Source organism: Chelonus insularis, unplaced genomic scaffold (assembly GCF_013357705.1).
Source record: "Chelonus insularis isolate UGA/USDA-ARS -01 unplaced genomic scaffold, ASM1335770v1 contig_85_pilon, whole genome shotgun sequence".
Taxonomy (NCBI): domain Eukaryota; kingdom Metazoa; phylum Arthropoda; class Insecta; order Hymenoptera; family Braconidae; genus Chelonus; species Chelonus insularis.
Genome location: NW_023276773.1, coordinates 415,621 through 429,281, shown reverse-complemented (window position 1 = coordinate 429,281; position 13,661 = coordinate 415,621). Strand labels below are relative to the sequence as shown.

Sequence of the window (13,661 nt, the reverse complement as noted above, 5' to 3'; positions counted from 1 at the left end):
AGACTCGATAACCTTTATAATTAAAACCCTTAAATGAAGTTTTTATTTTACTATCATCATCGACTATTTTCTAATAATAGTTAATCCTCAGTTTAATTTTATTTTTTATTTATAATCTATCATACCGAATTATAAACACTATAGTTAATTAATTTAATTACATTATTACATCTATTTAAGGGTTTTAATATTCAATTATTTATTCATAAAATTCATTTTCAAATATAAACCTGTAATAGATTTACTACGAAAACAATTTAATATTAATTTAAATGAAAAAAAAGTAGTGATAACATTGCATGTACTATTGAATGTAATAATGAATGTAAATGATATTAAATTGGTCAATTTGTTTAGTCATTTACCTCTAGACTATTGCCAATTTGATATCATTACAAAAAATCAAAATACCTTCACATAAGTGTATGAAAGCTTTTTCCTTGTGTAAAATCCAACACTGGCTAATGCCGAAATAGGATATCTATTCATAGTCATTACAGATCTGATACTCGGTACGTAGTGTATGCAATGTATATCGTGAATAGGAGCCGTTAAATTTAAGGACAAGAGAATACTGAAAAAAGATCAATTTTAATCAATATTATCATCTGTCTACTCTCTCACCATTATTCATCAGAGCTATCGATATCATGCTTACGGACATTTGTTTATTTATTTATCAGATGAATTTAAAAAAATTATTTTAAATAAATCCATTTTTATAACTCATTAATTATTACTGATAAGAGATATTTTGTAACGAGCTTTTTTTTTTTTAAAAGTCGAACTTTTAATTATGCTTTGATTAATCAATACACAACACATTGATGATTGGATCATTAATTTGTTGATTAAAATCATTAAATTATTTATTTATTTATTGATTAAATTGACAATAATGTTAATAATTATAGTTTATTATTTATTATTTAATTTAAAAAAAAAAATGGCGTATTTAATTTGTTAATTAATGAAGAGATTTATCTAGAATTGATTTAGGAATTATTATTGTGGTTTTATGAAAGGCTATTGTAAGATAAAAAATGTTAAGCACTCGAAAAATTAATGGTTTTACGTCAAGGATATTTAAAAGTTATTTATATAATATTATTCAAGGACATATGAAAATTTTTCTCACCCCTTGTGAATATTATTCTTTTCTGTATTTTCTTTTTTTTTCCATTTTCATTACTTACAATCTAACCTTGTCGCGTGTTGGCGTATATATGATCTGTCTATATATATATATAAGCTTCATCAAAATGTAGGTCAACTTGTCTTTATCACAGGATCGTTGGGAAGGACCTTCTTTACACCCTCGTTCCAATTTTTGTTTTCATCTGTATCCTTGTTGTAAGCTCTAAGTTGTGTAACCTTCACTTAGTCAATGATTTATATACATATCTATAAAGAAATGAAAGAAAAAAAAAGTTATTTAAAAAGGAATATAAATTAAATTAAATTGCTATAATTGTATATAAGCTTTATTTACTTATTACTTTTATTTGGTGTCTTCATTTTCTTTTTTACTTCATAAAGTATATAATGGATGTTTACCTTTTTCTAGCATAAAAAGAGAACCGAGTACAGAGGAACCAAGCAGCCCTTTAGAAGCCAACAGCCCTGGATCAATTTTACGAAATAATGGTAAGCTTTCATGTCTCTTTTTTTTTTTTTAAAAAGGAAATTTACTTTTTAATGAAACCCCCCTTTTTTTTTACTTCAATGAGATTATAATAATTAGGACAAGGTTGGTGTTGATGTAATATTAATTAACTCGTTGTGTAGGATAATTTACACATGGTCTATTGGTAATATTAAGTGTAAAGAAAAAAGATATTGAAAAATTAATTTTTCTTTAATCTAAATTTAAATATGTATTTTATTCTTTTTTATCTATGGTTTTAAATTATGTTTCCTTCATGACATTAATTTGTGATAATTGTCAATTTCATTGTATTTACTCACCTTGATGTTGAGTTAATTATTCAAATTGGTTTGAATAAGGTATTGATAGCAGCATACATTTTCAATTTAGTTTTGTCCCAATTACAGAATATTTCTCAAATTTGCCATTTTTGTTTCTTTTTTTTTTTTTTCATTGATTTTTAGTTATTTTATATTTTTAACTAAGAGCTTTAAATATAAATAAAATATTAAAATAGTTTAATTTATTAAAAATGATTTTATTTTAACAAAGATTTTGTCTTTTAGATTATCCAAATTATTGGAAATTTTCTCCAATCTTTGCATTTTTTATCATTCGTCTGCTTTCTCTTCTTTTTAGAGATAGAAAATTAGATCATCAGACCAGTGTTTTAAGACTCATTCAGACTTGAATTTTTAAGTAAAATAAATAAGTCTTGGAGTTAATTTTTTGGAATAAAATCTGACCATAGAAATGCTGAATAGTTGATTGAATAAAAATGAAGTAGAGTTGATCCATCAAATGTCTATGATGTTTTCGATTTAATGAAAGGAAATATTAAGTAAAAATAGTTCTGTCGTCTAGGATTATTTCAAGGCAGTTTCATCTAGTAGGAAGCAAGACTGGGCCATTGCTTGGTCTCCAACATTGGACCCAGGTTGACTGGATTACTCTAGTGTTGAACCAGGAATAGATCAATCTTGCTTCTCACTAGGGTAAAACTCACTAAGGGTAAATATTCCTGTTGCTTAACTGGGGGAAAAATTTATCAATATCAATATCACAAGTGGCCATTCTTGGCTTGACACCTGAGTCAGTCTTTGGCTCAACGTTAGTCTCGAAATGTCGTATTTCTCTGCTAAGTCAGTTTAAACAATTACTCTTGAATTTAAATCTGTACTTAATTAATTATAAATTTAAAACAAGACAATTTTAAGCAAACTTAAATCCTAGTGGGAAACAATGTCTGATTTATTTTTGGCTTATCATCCAAGTTATAGCTGGCTTTGATTGGCAACAGTGTTGAGTCAGAAATGGACCTATTATGTTTTCATTCTTAGAGAATTATGCAGAACTTTTTTTTTTTTTTAAAAAAAAATCACGGTTGAAGAGAACTAATAAAATATTTTATTAATATTATTAATATTTCACGAAAAGAAAGATTGAGTGAAAATTACCCTGCAATTCAGAACAATCCATGTATTTTATCACAGACAGAGTAGAATTTATATTGCAAGAGAATAAAAATTACCCTTCAAAAGGGTAAAAAAATTAAACCATCAATCAGGGTAAATTTTTACCCCAATTTCTTTTCTATGTTTTATCGTAATATAATAATTTATTTATGAAAATTAATAACAGAGTTCACAATTTCCCGTGAATGTTTATTTTTACCCCTATTTTGTCGAATAAATTCTATCCCATATGGATAAATTAAGATTATAAAGATAGGAAAAGGCTGATTATAATAAATTTTAATTGACACAGGTAAATTGATAAACTGAGAACCTCTGTAACGTGGTGTATGCGGGAGGTAGAGAAGAGGATAGGACGGGACGTTCCAGCTGTAGCCTCCTCTCGCGATCGATTCAAAAGCGGCAGCAAAACGCCCCACCCTATTATGTTTTCTTCTTACCGAGAGAGCATCCACAGCCTCTGGGGCTCCTCTCTTCTCTATCTACCTCATCCCCTTGTCTCTCTATCCATAAGCCTGCAACGGTTTGTGAACCAGACAGCCGGAAGTGCGCTTTGCAGTGTTCTTTGTAATTGAATTCCGTAATCTTCTTCTTCTCCCTTTATTGAATAACAACGATCTATGTCAAGGTATCGAAGTCGTCGTTGTCGTCGCCCTCTTCAACATTTAAATTACATTGATGAAATACGATAATAAATAGTAGAGTTATTTTTTTTTTATTCCATTGTTGTTGTTGTTGTTGTTGATTGTGTTTATTTGTATTTACCTTAGGTTAAATATTATGAGTAGGAGGAAAGATTGATTAATACAGGAAAATACTTGGTAATTATTTTAAGTGATTTCACATCAGTTTTGACTACCGATTGGTCATATATATACCGTAAGTATAGATGAGAAAGCTTGGAAGAGTATGCAAGGATGTAACCGGTTTCCCAGGTTCATTACTCTGACTCTCGATGCATCTCCTTTCCTGACACAAGTGTGTGCAGAATAAGCTGTGTAGCTCCAAGGCACTACGTGGAACTTCATCCCCTTGGTGGTGGTGGTGATGGTGTGTACACTGTTGATGTATTTGAGTAAACGAGAAAGAAAACTTACCTCAAAGGAAGTCCTGTCATGGCTTGGAGAGAATAAAAAAAGAAATATAAGAGAGAAAGATAGAGAAATCCACAAGAAATCTCTCACATTTAATACCACATCGGTTATCGACCATTCTATAATTATATCGTTGAATAGTAATTTTATACTGATTTTTCGTCTAATTGAAATTCATTTTTTAGGTTAATTTTTTTATTATATTGGATTTGAATGTTTTACTCAACTTTTAGGAATTATTAAATCCAAGATAAACGTGTTAAAATAACACGTATAGTACCGGACATGAATGCTGGTTAATTTTTTAGAGGTTATACATGAGATTTCCCTATACCTTCCTATAGAAAATCACACAGCAGTTATGTTCGGTACTGTATAAAGTGTGATCAATGTAAAATGTCCATAAACAAACTGTACATGTTTTGTAAACATTTGTTACTCACTTCAAGTATGTGAAAAATCTATAGTTTGTTTAAAGCTTCGAGACAATTAATATTATAATAATTTCACCTACCAATCATTTATTAATTTTTAAAAGAACTTTTTGAATTTTGGAATACTAAAATCTGACCTATAAACTGTAAATCCAACGTTTGTTACTGTAAATATCGTACCGGAAATTAATGCTGTATTATTTTGTATAGGATGGTATAGGAAAATCGTGTGTATAACCTTAAAAAAATTAAACAGTATTTATATCCGGTAGTGTAAATACACTTGCTCAGTACTAAACTGAGTTGTTTTGGTTTGGTACAGAGAAATTGCATGTATAACCTCAAAAAATAGATGTTAATACACTCTGAAGTGTGTTGAGAATGGATATAAAGCTGTATAGTTTGTACATAGCAATTTACCATTGAACAAGATCGAGATGTGTTATTTTAACACACTTCAGATTTACAGCGTATAATCAACGTTTTTTAATTAAAATTGTCATTGAATATCAAATTTCGGCCATTCATTATTTTGAATTCTTCAACAAATTTAAAATACGAGTTCTTTTGTAAATTTATGTATTCCTAATTCATTTTAATTAAAATATTTTTAGACTCTTCAGTTATAATTAACTTCATTGTTTATATTTAATCATAATAAATGTAATTTAATAACACCGAAAAATATTAATTCTTCTCAATTATCTATACGGTAAATTTTTATAATTATCATTTTTATTTAAAAGTAAAATTGCAAAGTACTTGTGAGTACACTTTTTCTGAATTTAGAGTAAAAATTGATTTTTGTCCATTAGAAAAATAAAAAATGGTGTCTGTAAAATTCAAATTTTTTTCACAATTTTTTTTTTTATTTTTTATCATTATTGAAGACATATTTTTATATGTATATAATATTATTTATATATATAATAAAAATAATATACCAGAAATATTTAATTTCTTCACAGTATTAGCTTAGAAAAATGAGATATCAACTGAAGACATAAAAGGTGCGAATGAGGAAGATGCCAAAAAGTATATGAGAGTACGAAAATTCAGTTTTAGCATAGGAATCGGGATAAAACATTTTGCTCGGGCTGGCTCGGCACTTCTCGGTCAATGAACTATCGTCGTTGGTGAACCCAGTTGGTCCACTCGTTTCTCTTTCTCTCTCTAGTTACTCCGCGCGTGAGTGTCCCCCTCTTCTTATCCAACTTCTCTGGTATCCCTCTCTTCAGATACCGCTGTTTCCACTCGGTCCAATCCACATTTTACCCTTTCTCTCTCTCTCTCTCTCTCTCTACTCTAAACTCAACATTCGCGTTTTTACCCCCACCAATACCGTACTTTTAGTACTCAGATCCGTTCATTTATTTCCCCCTCCTACCAATCTTTCTTCCCCGCCATTTCTTTCTCTCTTATGATTACGATCGTCGAATTCTTACCTTATTCCTCTTATGTATCGTCGTCATTCTTTCCCTTGTGTACATGTGCCAGCTATATTCCCCCACGCTTCATTTTAGGACCGTATACTCTCTCTTGAAGGCTTGGGGGATCGCGCGAGTTGCAATGCCGTAACATGCCGGGTTTTACTTACCTCACAGGTAAGCTGAGCTCGCGCAACTCGCGTGCATTATTATAACCGCCGTAAAATAACCTCCTAATAAATACAACAAAAAACGTATTAATTTTTCGGGAGAGAGAGAGAGAGATGATCTCTCTATGATTTCGGCTACGCGAGCACGTGGGTTATATTTTGTTATTTATTTATTTTATATAACACTCATGTGATTAATTATATATTTTATTGATACACAATGATATGATTGTTATTACTGAGATAGTATGATTAGTGATTTTATCATCAGTTATTGATTATTGACTATCAATTAATGGTACTATAATTCAAGTACTTATCATTATGTTGAGTTATTGTTATTATTTATGTTTGATATTATATTGTGACAATGTCAGATTTATGATTCATTTAATTTATTGAATTTTGATTTGTTGATTTCTTTCTTTTTTGGTAATGAAAACATTTTTTTTGGAGAATTTTGTTCTGAATTGAAGATGAGGATGATAATGATGATGATGGTGGTGGTGTGGTGGTGATGGTGGTGGTGGTGGTGACAGTGTGAAAAGAAGAAGAAAAAAAATTGATCCGACACGTGGGCTTGGTAATTTTTGATGTTAAAAGTGAGATAGATATGTTGGGGAAAGAAAAAAAGACAATGATTTGAAGGTAGAGACATGGATATTGTTGTTAGGATGTTTTTCGTTGTTTTAATTTGTTTTTATTTGGTAACAGTGATATGAGGTTGAGAACTAATAATAATAATACGATGAATATACTTGAAACTGGTTGGAACTACTCAAGATGATGCTATTTTTGACCAATTTTGTCGTTTATATCATGGTGTATAATTTGCTAATATTTGATTGGTCACTGTAAATAATAACAATTATTTTTTTTTTTGGTGATATTTTAAAAATTACTATCACGTGATTTTGTGATTTATTTTTATATCAAAAATAACTTCAGTTGTTGGTTTTAATTAATGAAGGAATTTTTTATTGTTCTTTGAATTAAGGTAATCATTTTTGTCTTAATTGTAATATTTTTTTTTTTTATTTAATGTGAAACAGAAAAGTGAAAATAATTATTAGAATCAGAAATCTTCATTTTTAATCAAATAACAAATCAAATTCAATACATTTTATTTAATAATAAAAAAAAAAAATGAAATATTTTTTACACAAATTTGTTTGAATAAATATTTAATATTAATATTATAATGATAGTAATTTTTTTTTTAAATAATTTAATAAATATTTTGTTTTTATTATTATTTATAAAAATGTATTAAATGTTGATTGAATATTTTTTATAAAATTGAAAGATTATTTAATTAATTGAATGAAAAATTCGTTTATTTAATTTTTATCATAAAAATATTTTTTCAAATAGATTAATAAAAATAATAATAAATGAATTATAATAAAAAAAAATTGTAATACAATGATTTACGATTGATTGAAATAATGGAGAGGATTTTATTAATCATATTATTGTTTAATTCAAATGAAAAATATTTTTGAGTGTGGAGAAGAGTAGGAAGGGGTGTAAAGAGGGGAATGAAAAAAAAAAAGAATCATTGTGAATTTTTGTTCTGTCACTTTTTAAGATTTTTATCATGGTTTATAAATTGCGTTTTATTTAAAATCCAACACACGCGGAGATTCGAAAGGATTTTGACAATGTTCCACTCATAGCCAAGGTGAACGCACTGTGTTTGTGACGTAGATGGAACGCGGAACCGTGTGGCTCTGAACATTGCACGGTAACAAATGACCGTTTACTTACCGCAAAATTACTATTTCAAATTCACATTTGCAATAGATATTTTTTTTTTTTCATTCATTACAATATAATTATTATTTTAAAACTCACAATAATTAATTCCATTTTTAATTCTCATTATATAATAATTATTCAAACAATTTTTTTTTTATTATGTCATTAATTTATGCCATGAAAACAATTAATATTTTAAATAAGTTATTGATAGAAATTGGTTAATTATTATTCTGTATGCATTTAAGAGGAAATTAAGTAACTTGTTGCATTGAGATAAATATTTTTTTTCATGTTGAAGAATAATTTTTGAAGCCATGAAAATTTGATGGACATTTTTTTCAAACCTTGAACTGTACTGTGTGTCAAAACGAAAAAAAAAAAAAAGTGAAAAGTTTTGTATTAAAACGAAATGATGACCAAGAAGGTGGACAGCAGTGAAAAAGAAAAAAAAAAAACAAGACTTGAAGTCAATGTCCGAAGATTACGGCAATGACATTCACTTTTTCTCACTCCTCTCCTTATGTATTTCTTTACCATTTTTTTTTTCTTTCATTTTGCACGAGAGATAAATAAATGAGTGAAAAAAAACAATCCTTACGAATTAAAAGTTGAATTATATTAATACTTATATTTATTTCATAAAAATCCTCATTAAATCAAGTCTATTAACACAATTTATAACCATGAATTATTATTTATTATATTTTTAAGTTAATTATTATTTATTTTAATTTATTTCTTTATTTTTATTTATTTGCAGAGCTGAAAAATTTGTGACAAAAAAAAAGAAACAAATAATCGAAAGAGATAAGTAGGAAACAAAATTAGTGCGTGGGTGAAATCGCGAATGGTGAAGAGAAAGCCTAAATGGACGTTAAACGATGGATGTTTTCAAAATCGATCAATCGTTAACGGCGGGCTTGGGTAGTGCCCCAGCGCCGGACACACTTACACCGGAAGTGTCATTTGATGCCGGAAGTGAATTTAATCTTAGTTTCTTTGATGGCCCGGAGGATAATAGTACACAAGGATTCAGTGATCCTGGTTCAGTTGGTAGTGCTAGCGCATCACCACCTCCTGGTACACCGGCTAATATTTCCGTTAATTCCTCAAGTGCTGCCACCTTGCCGTTAATTCAAGTCCCCTCTGGTATCGTCATCAAACAAGGTTCGTTATATATAATTTATTTTTCACCATTTTTATTATTTATTTATTTTTATTAAGATTAAGTTAAAAGACAATTTCTTTTCCAGTTGTTAAAATTAAATTAACACTTTGCAAAATTTTTTAACTGCCAAAAAAATATTTAGAAATATTTTTAAATTGTTAAAATTTGCATAAATGTTATTTTTATTGATTTTAACAATTTACCCTCCTCCATATACCTCCCCCCCCGTATTTTCTAGGAATAATTTTGCGATTTTTTTGCAATTTACAACGATTTCATCCAGTCAATTTGCACACTGAAAAAAATCATGTTTAATTGAAGTAAGATTTGCTAATAGATTTAATAGAGAATTTTAATTATCAATATTACATGTTAACTATAAATAAATCCTTTTTTCAATGCGCCATTTTACTCCATTTGTGAGACGATTTTGATCAATGAGGACAATTTTTAATTTTAAGACGGGTAAATATGTGTCATAATACATAAAAAAAAAAATATGCCCAAAAGTGGAAACGAGTTTTTAATTTTTTCTATTTTTTTCGCGTATTTTTCTTTTCCCATGTATCTAAGAGAGACAGTGCTATACGTAGCGCCACGTGCTAGAAAAAGACAGAACTAGTTAAAATGGAAGCAATGCATTTCTTATGGGAAAATAGTTTTTTTTTTTTATGACTAATTATTAATATAATATATTTTTTATTTAGTTTTTCTTAGATGTAAAAATTGGAAAAAAATGATTGTACCTAATAATTACTTAATAATAATAATAATAATTAATAATAATACTGGAGTAAAATAAAGTGGATTGACTAGACTAATTACACTTTACAGCAGGGTAATTTTTGTTCAATCCTCTAAGATTTTATTACCAAAAACTTTTTAATTTTATTCTAAAATTAATACATAGTGAAAGAAGGGTTTAAGTAGACTAAAAAGAGGGTCTAGTAATTTGTTCTGTTTATATCAAAAGATAAATTAGTACTTGTAAAAGTGCTTTATCATTTAAGTAGCAAAAAAAAAAATTATTTTTCTTTATATTCTTCACTTTCACTGCCCTTTTCCTTTTTCTCAGCTAGCACTCGTCTCCTTTACAATCTGACATTTCACTCTCACTTGAGACTTTTGTAACACTCCTCTAACGACTGCTTTGTTCACGCCACATCGATTTAGACTTTAGATATTTTGTGTAGGCTTTAAAAAATTACACTCGTTTTACTTCATCATCATTTCCTTATTATTTTGATCAATTTTTTTATTTTCTTTAAATAATTATCTGATCATCTAGACATGTTTAATCGAAACAATTAATAAACTTTTTGATAATATCGTAACAACAAAAGCCTTGTGAATTATTTTTAACCCGGAAAATGACAAAAAAACTATGCTTATACAAAGTACAGATAAATGGTATGATGAAGGAAGTTTATGAGCCATAACAAATAACAATAATTATATGTTGAAGTATTATGTAAAATGGGGTATTGAGAGCAATTGCTTACAACAAGAGTGAATAACTTTGAGGCCACGTGGTGTAGAAAATATGTGTCCGGGAGAGTAGTATTGAGTCAAATTAAGCTGAATCGAGTTAAGTCGAGTGAAAGGCAGCCAAGATTTAATCCAAATAAAATCTCAAGAGCTCAAACTTTGCCTAGTAGATACATATATATATTATTAATAATGATTACACCACGAAAATTGTACTGTAAATAATATGCGCGGGTGAAATCGTTAAATTAATAGTGTGGTAATTAATTCATTACTACACTGATAGAAGAGATTTATAAATATTAAAAAACGATTATTAATTATTAAAATCAATGTTTTTTAACTATTAATAAATGATTTTTAATAGTTAAAAAATATTCAACAATTAATAAACCGGCATTCGCAGCGCCATCTAACCTTACATCAACCAAAACTGTCATATTTATCAATTCACCCTTTATAACCTCACTTTTTGCTTTATGTATATCTTTTATCAATAGAAAAATGCATGAAATAAAACCAAATCCTAACCTTCTAACCTAAATGCAAAAGCTGTTTAGTAATTAAACGTTTAAAGTGTTCGACAATCAATTACCTGAGTGATTACAATGTTAAACTCCATAAACAAACTGTAGTATTTTAGTAAACGGCGAGGAGTGTCTACAAAATTACTATAGTTTGTTTATAGCGTTTAACATTGTAAACACTTTAAATGTTTAGTTTCTAAACATTCGAATTTGCAGTGTTAATATGACAAAAAATTTAGGGAAAGGTGAGGTTAAGTATTTTATTATTCACTATATACTCTATTATTTATTAAATAAATAAAAAATTTAAAACTAAATGAAACCAAAGAATTATTGTAAATAATTATCATTTTTTTACTTTGCGGTTTATTGAAGTAATTTATTCTAATTAATATGTTAGTATTGTTGAGGTGGAAAAAAAAATTGATATGATTAAAAATTAACGTACATCAATGATCAACTTCTCACCGCAATATTCTCTTTATTTCATTTTTTAACAAAAATATGAATAATTCATAAAACGATCATTATCGCCTCTACATGGATACAAGTGAATCGATACTGAATGTAAAGCAAAATAAAAAAAAAAAGAGAGAAAGAAAGAGAGAAAAAAAATCGAGAGCCTCAAGGTTGTGCAAATTGGGGAAAAAATGAAAATATCTGTACGATATATTTGTGTGTCTAGACGTGAGGATAGAAAATATACATATCTCACGCATTAGGACAAAATTTAAATGACATTAAAGCAATGGTGTCTTCATTTTTAACACGTGGAACGTCTGATAGGAATAAATTTCCAAAATCTATGGACCTTGACCGATCGTTTTATATTTAAATTTCGGATTTTGAGATGTGCGATTTATATCGTGATTTCGGTTAAATTCTCTTTTTTTTTTTAAATTTAGCAAATACGCGGAGTTATGTGCAATTTCAATTGTGTTTTAATTTTTTTAGCAATTTATAAACAAGAAACTTGACTGACGATAGTTTGGTATTAATCTATTTTAATAAATCATTAGTATTGAGAAAGGTTGCTAAATACACTGTAAATCTAAATGTCAAGAAACTGAAAATTCAAGTGCTTACAATGTTAAACGTCATAAATTTTTAGAAGAGTGTGTTAAAAATATTTCGATTTATAAATTAAGAGAATTTTGTTTAATTAAGATAAATTTTCTTAGAATTAATCCAATCTATTTTCAAAAAATGAATAAATAAATATCAATTATTTGCAGTGATAAAAATAGCACACGCAAAGAGGGTAGAGGGTGTAGAGTGAGGGTAAAAATTACTATACACATTGTAAAAATTACTGAACTGCATAGTAATTTTTACTCGAATTTTACCCTAAAAACTACTATGCAGTTCAGTCATTTTTACCCTCACCTTGCAGTGTCACCAAATTACCATAAAATTCAGGGTGATTTTTACTATACATTTCTGTGTGTGTTTTTATTCAAACGGTGGTGGATTTAAAACTGAAACTTAGTGAATGATTTCCATTAAGTCATTTTAAGTGAGTACTAGAAATACACTGCGCGCTGTCTCAAATCAATGACGTAAAAAATTATTTAATTTTTATTTTTATTCATTTCGAAAATTTTAAAAATAAAATTGACCAATCAACGCACGAATAAAATAGTTACGCTGTTCTGATTGGTCGATTAAATTTTGCATTCTTTAGTTATTGTTTTTTGGTATTTCTTATAGTAATTAAAAAACTTTTTTTTGTTACTATCATTATTGAATTGTGATCTCTATGATTTTATAAAAAAAAAATATTATAAATATTTAATTATATTCACACGAACGGTTTTGTATCTCTTTGTCTGACAGTAAGTCATGAGTTTTAATAGAGAGAATATATAAGAGATTGGCTAAAAATTATCGACGAAAAACTATCCTAACTATTCTTTAATTAATTAAAGATTAAGATTAAATTTTGCTATTTATAAGAATCATTGATAACTGTTGTCATATCGTAAGTCGTAAATTCTCAGCGTGTGTGAAAGTGTATTGCAAGTGTGAACCTGCATTTCATTGTCATGGTCACACTTGCGTGCATGTCCTCGTCACAAAAGAACACTGAAACTATTTAATTGTTAGACAATTATACTTTTAGGTGGAAAAACAGTAGAAATAAATAAAAATGTCAACAATAACACTACATTACTACAATTATTACTAACATTAATTATTTAATCTTTCATCTTTTCCGCAAAAATGAAAGAAAAAAAAATATTTATTACATTTCATAAATATAATTTATATGATTGAATATAAAGATGAGAGTAGTTTGTAGTAATGAGTAAAAATTGAAAGAGAATCTTTATTTATTTCTAAATACTTACTGACCAGGGCTTTTATATTGCTGTTGGTATAGAATAAGTAAAGTGGTGGGTATAGCTGGTGTGTATATAACTACACTACTATATCTAACCCAACCTATTTAAGTACATTGCACCC

General features: G+C 27.9%; 1 protein-coding gene across 2 annotated transcripts in view; it reads left to right on the top strand.

The window, feature by feature from the left end:
• Eip78C (Ecdysone-induced protein 78C) overlaps positions 1-13,661 on the top strand; it is a 51,921-nt gene that overhangs the window by 2,072 nt on the left and 36,188 nt on the right. The window contains exon 3 of one of the 2 annotated variants that reach the window (XM_035090659.1): positions 1,568-1,647. In XM_035090659.1, coding sequence (XP_034946550.1) covers positions 1,568-1,647 — 80 coding nt within the window. Of the gene's footprint in view, positions 1-1,567; positions 1,648-8,834; positions 9,180-13,661 lie in introns of those variants that run through there. The other variant, XM_035090658.1, reaches the window with a different exon arrangement.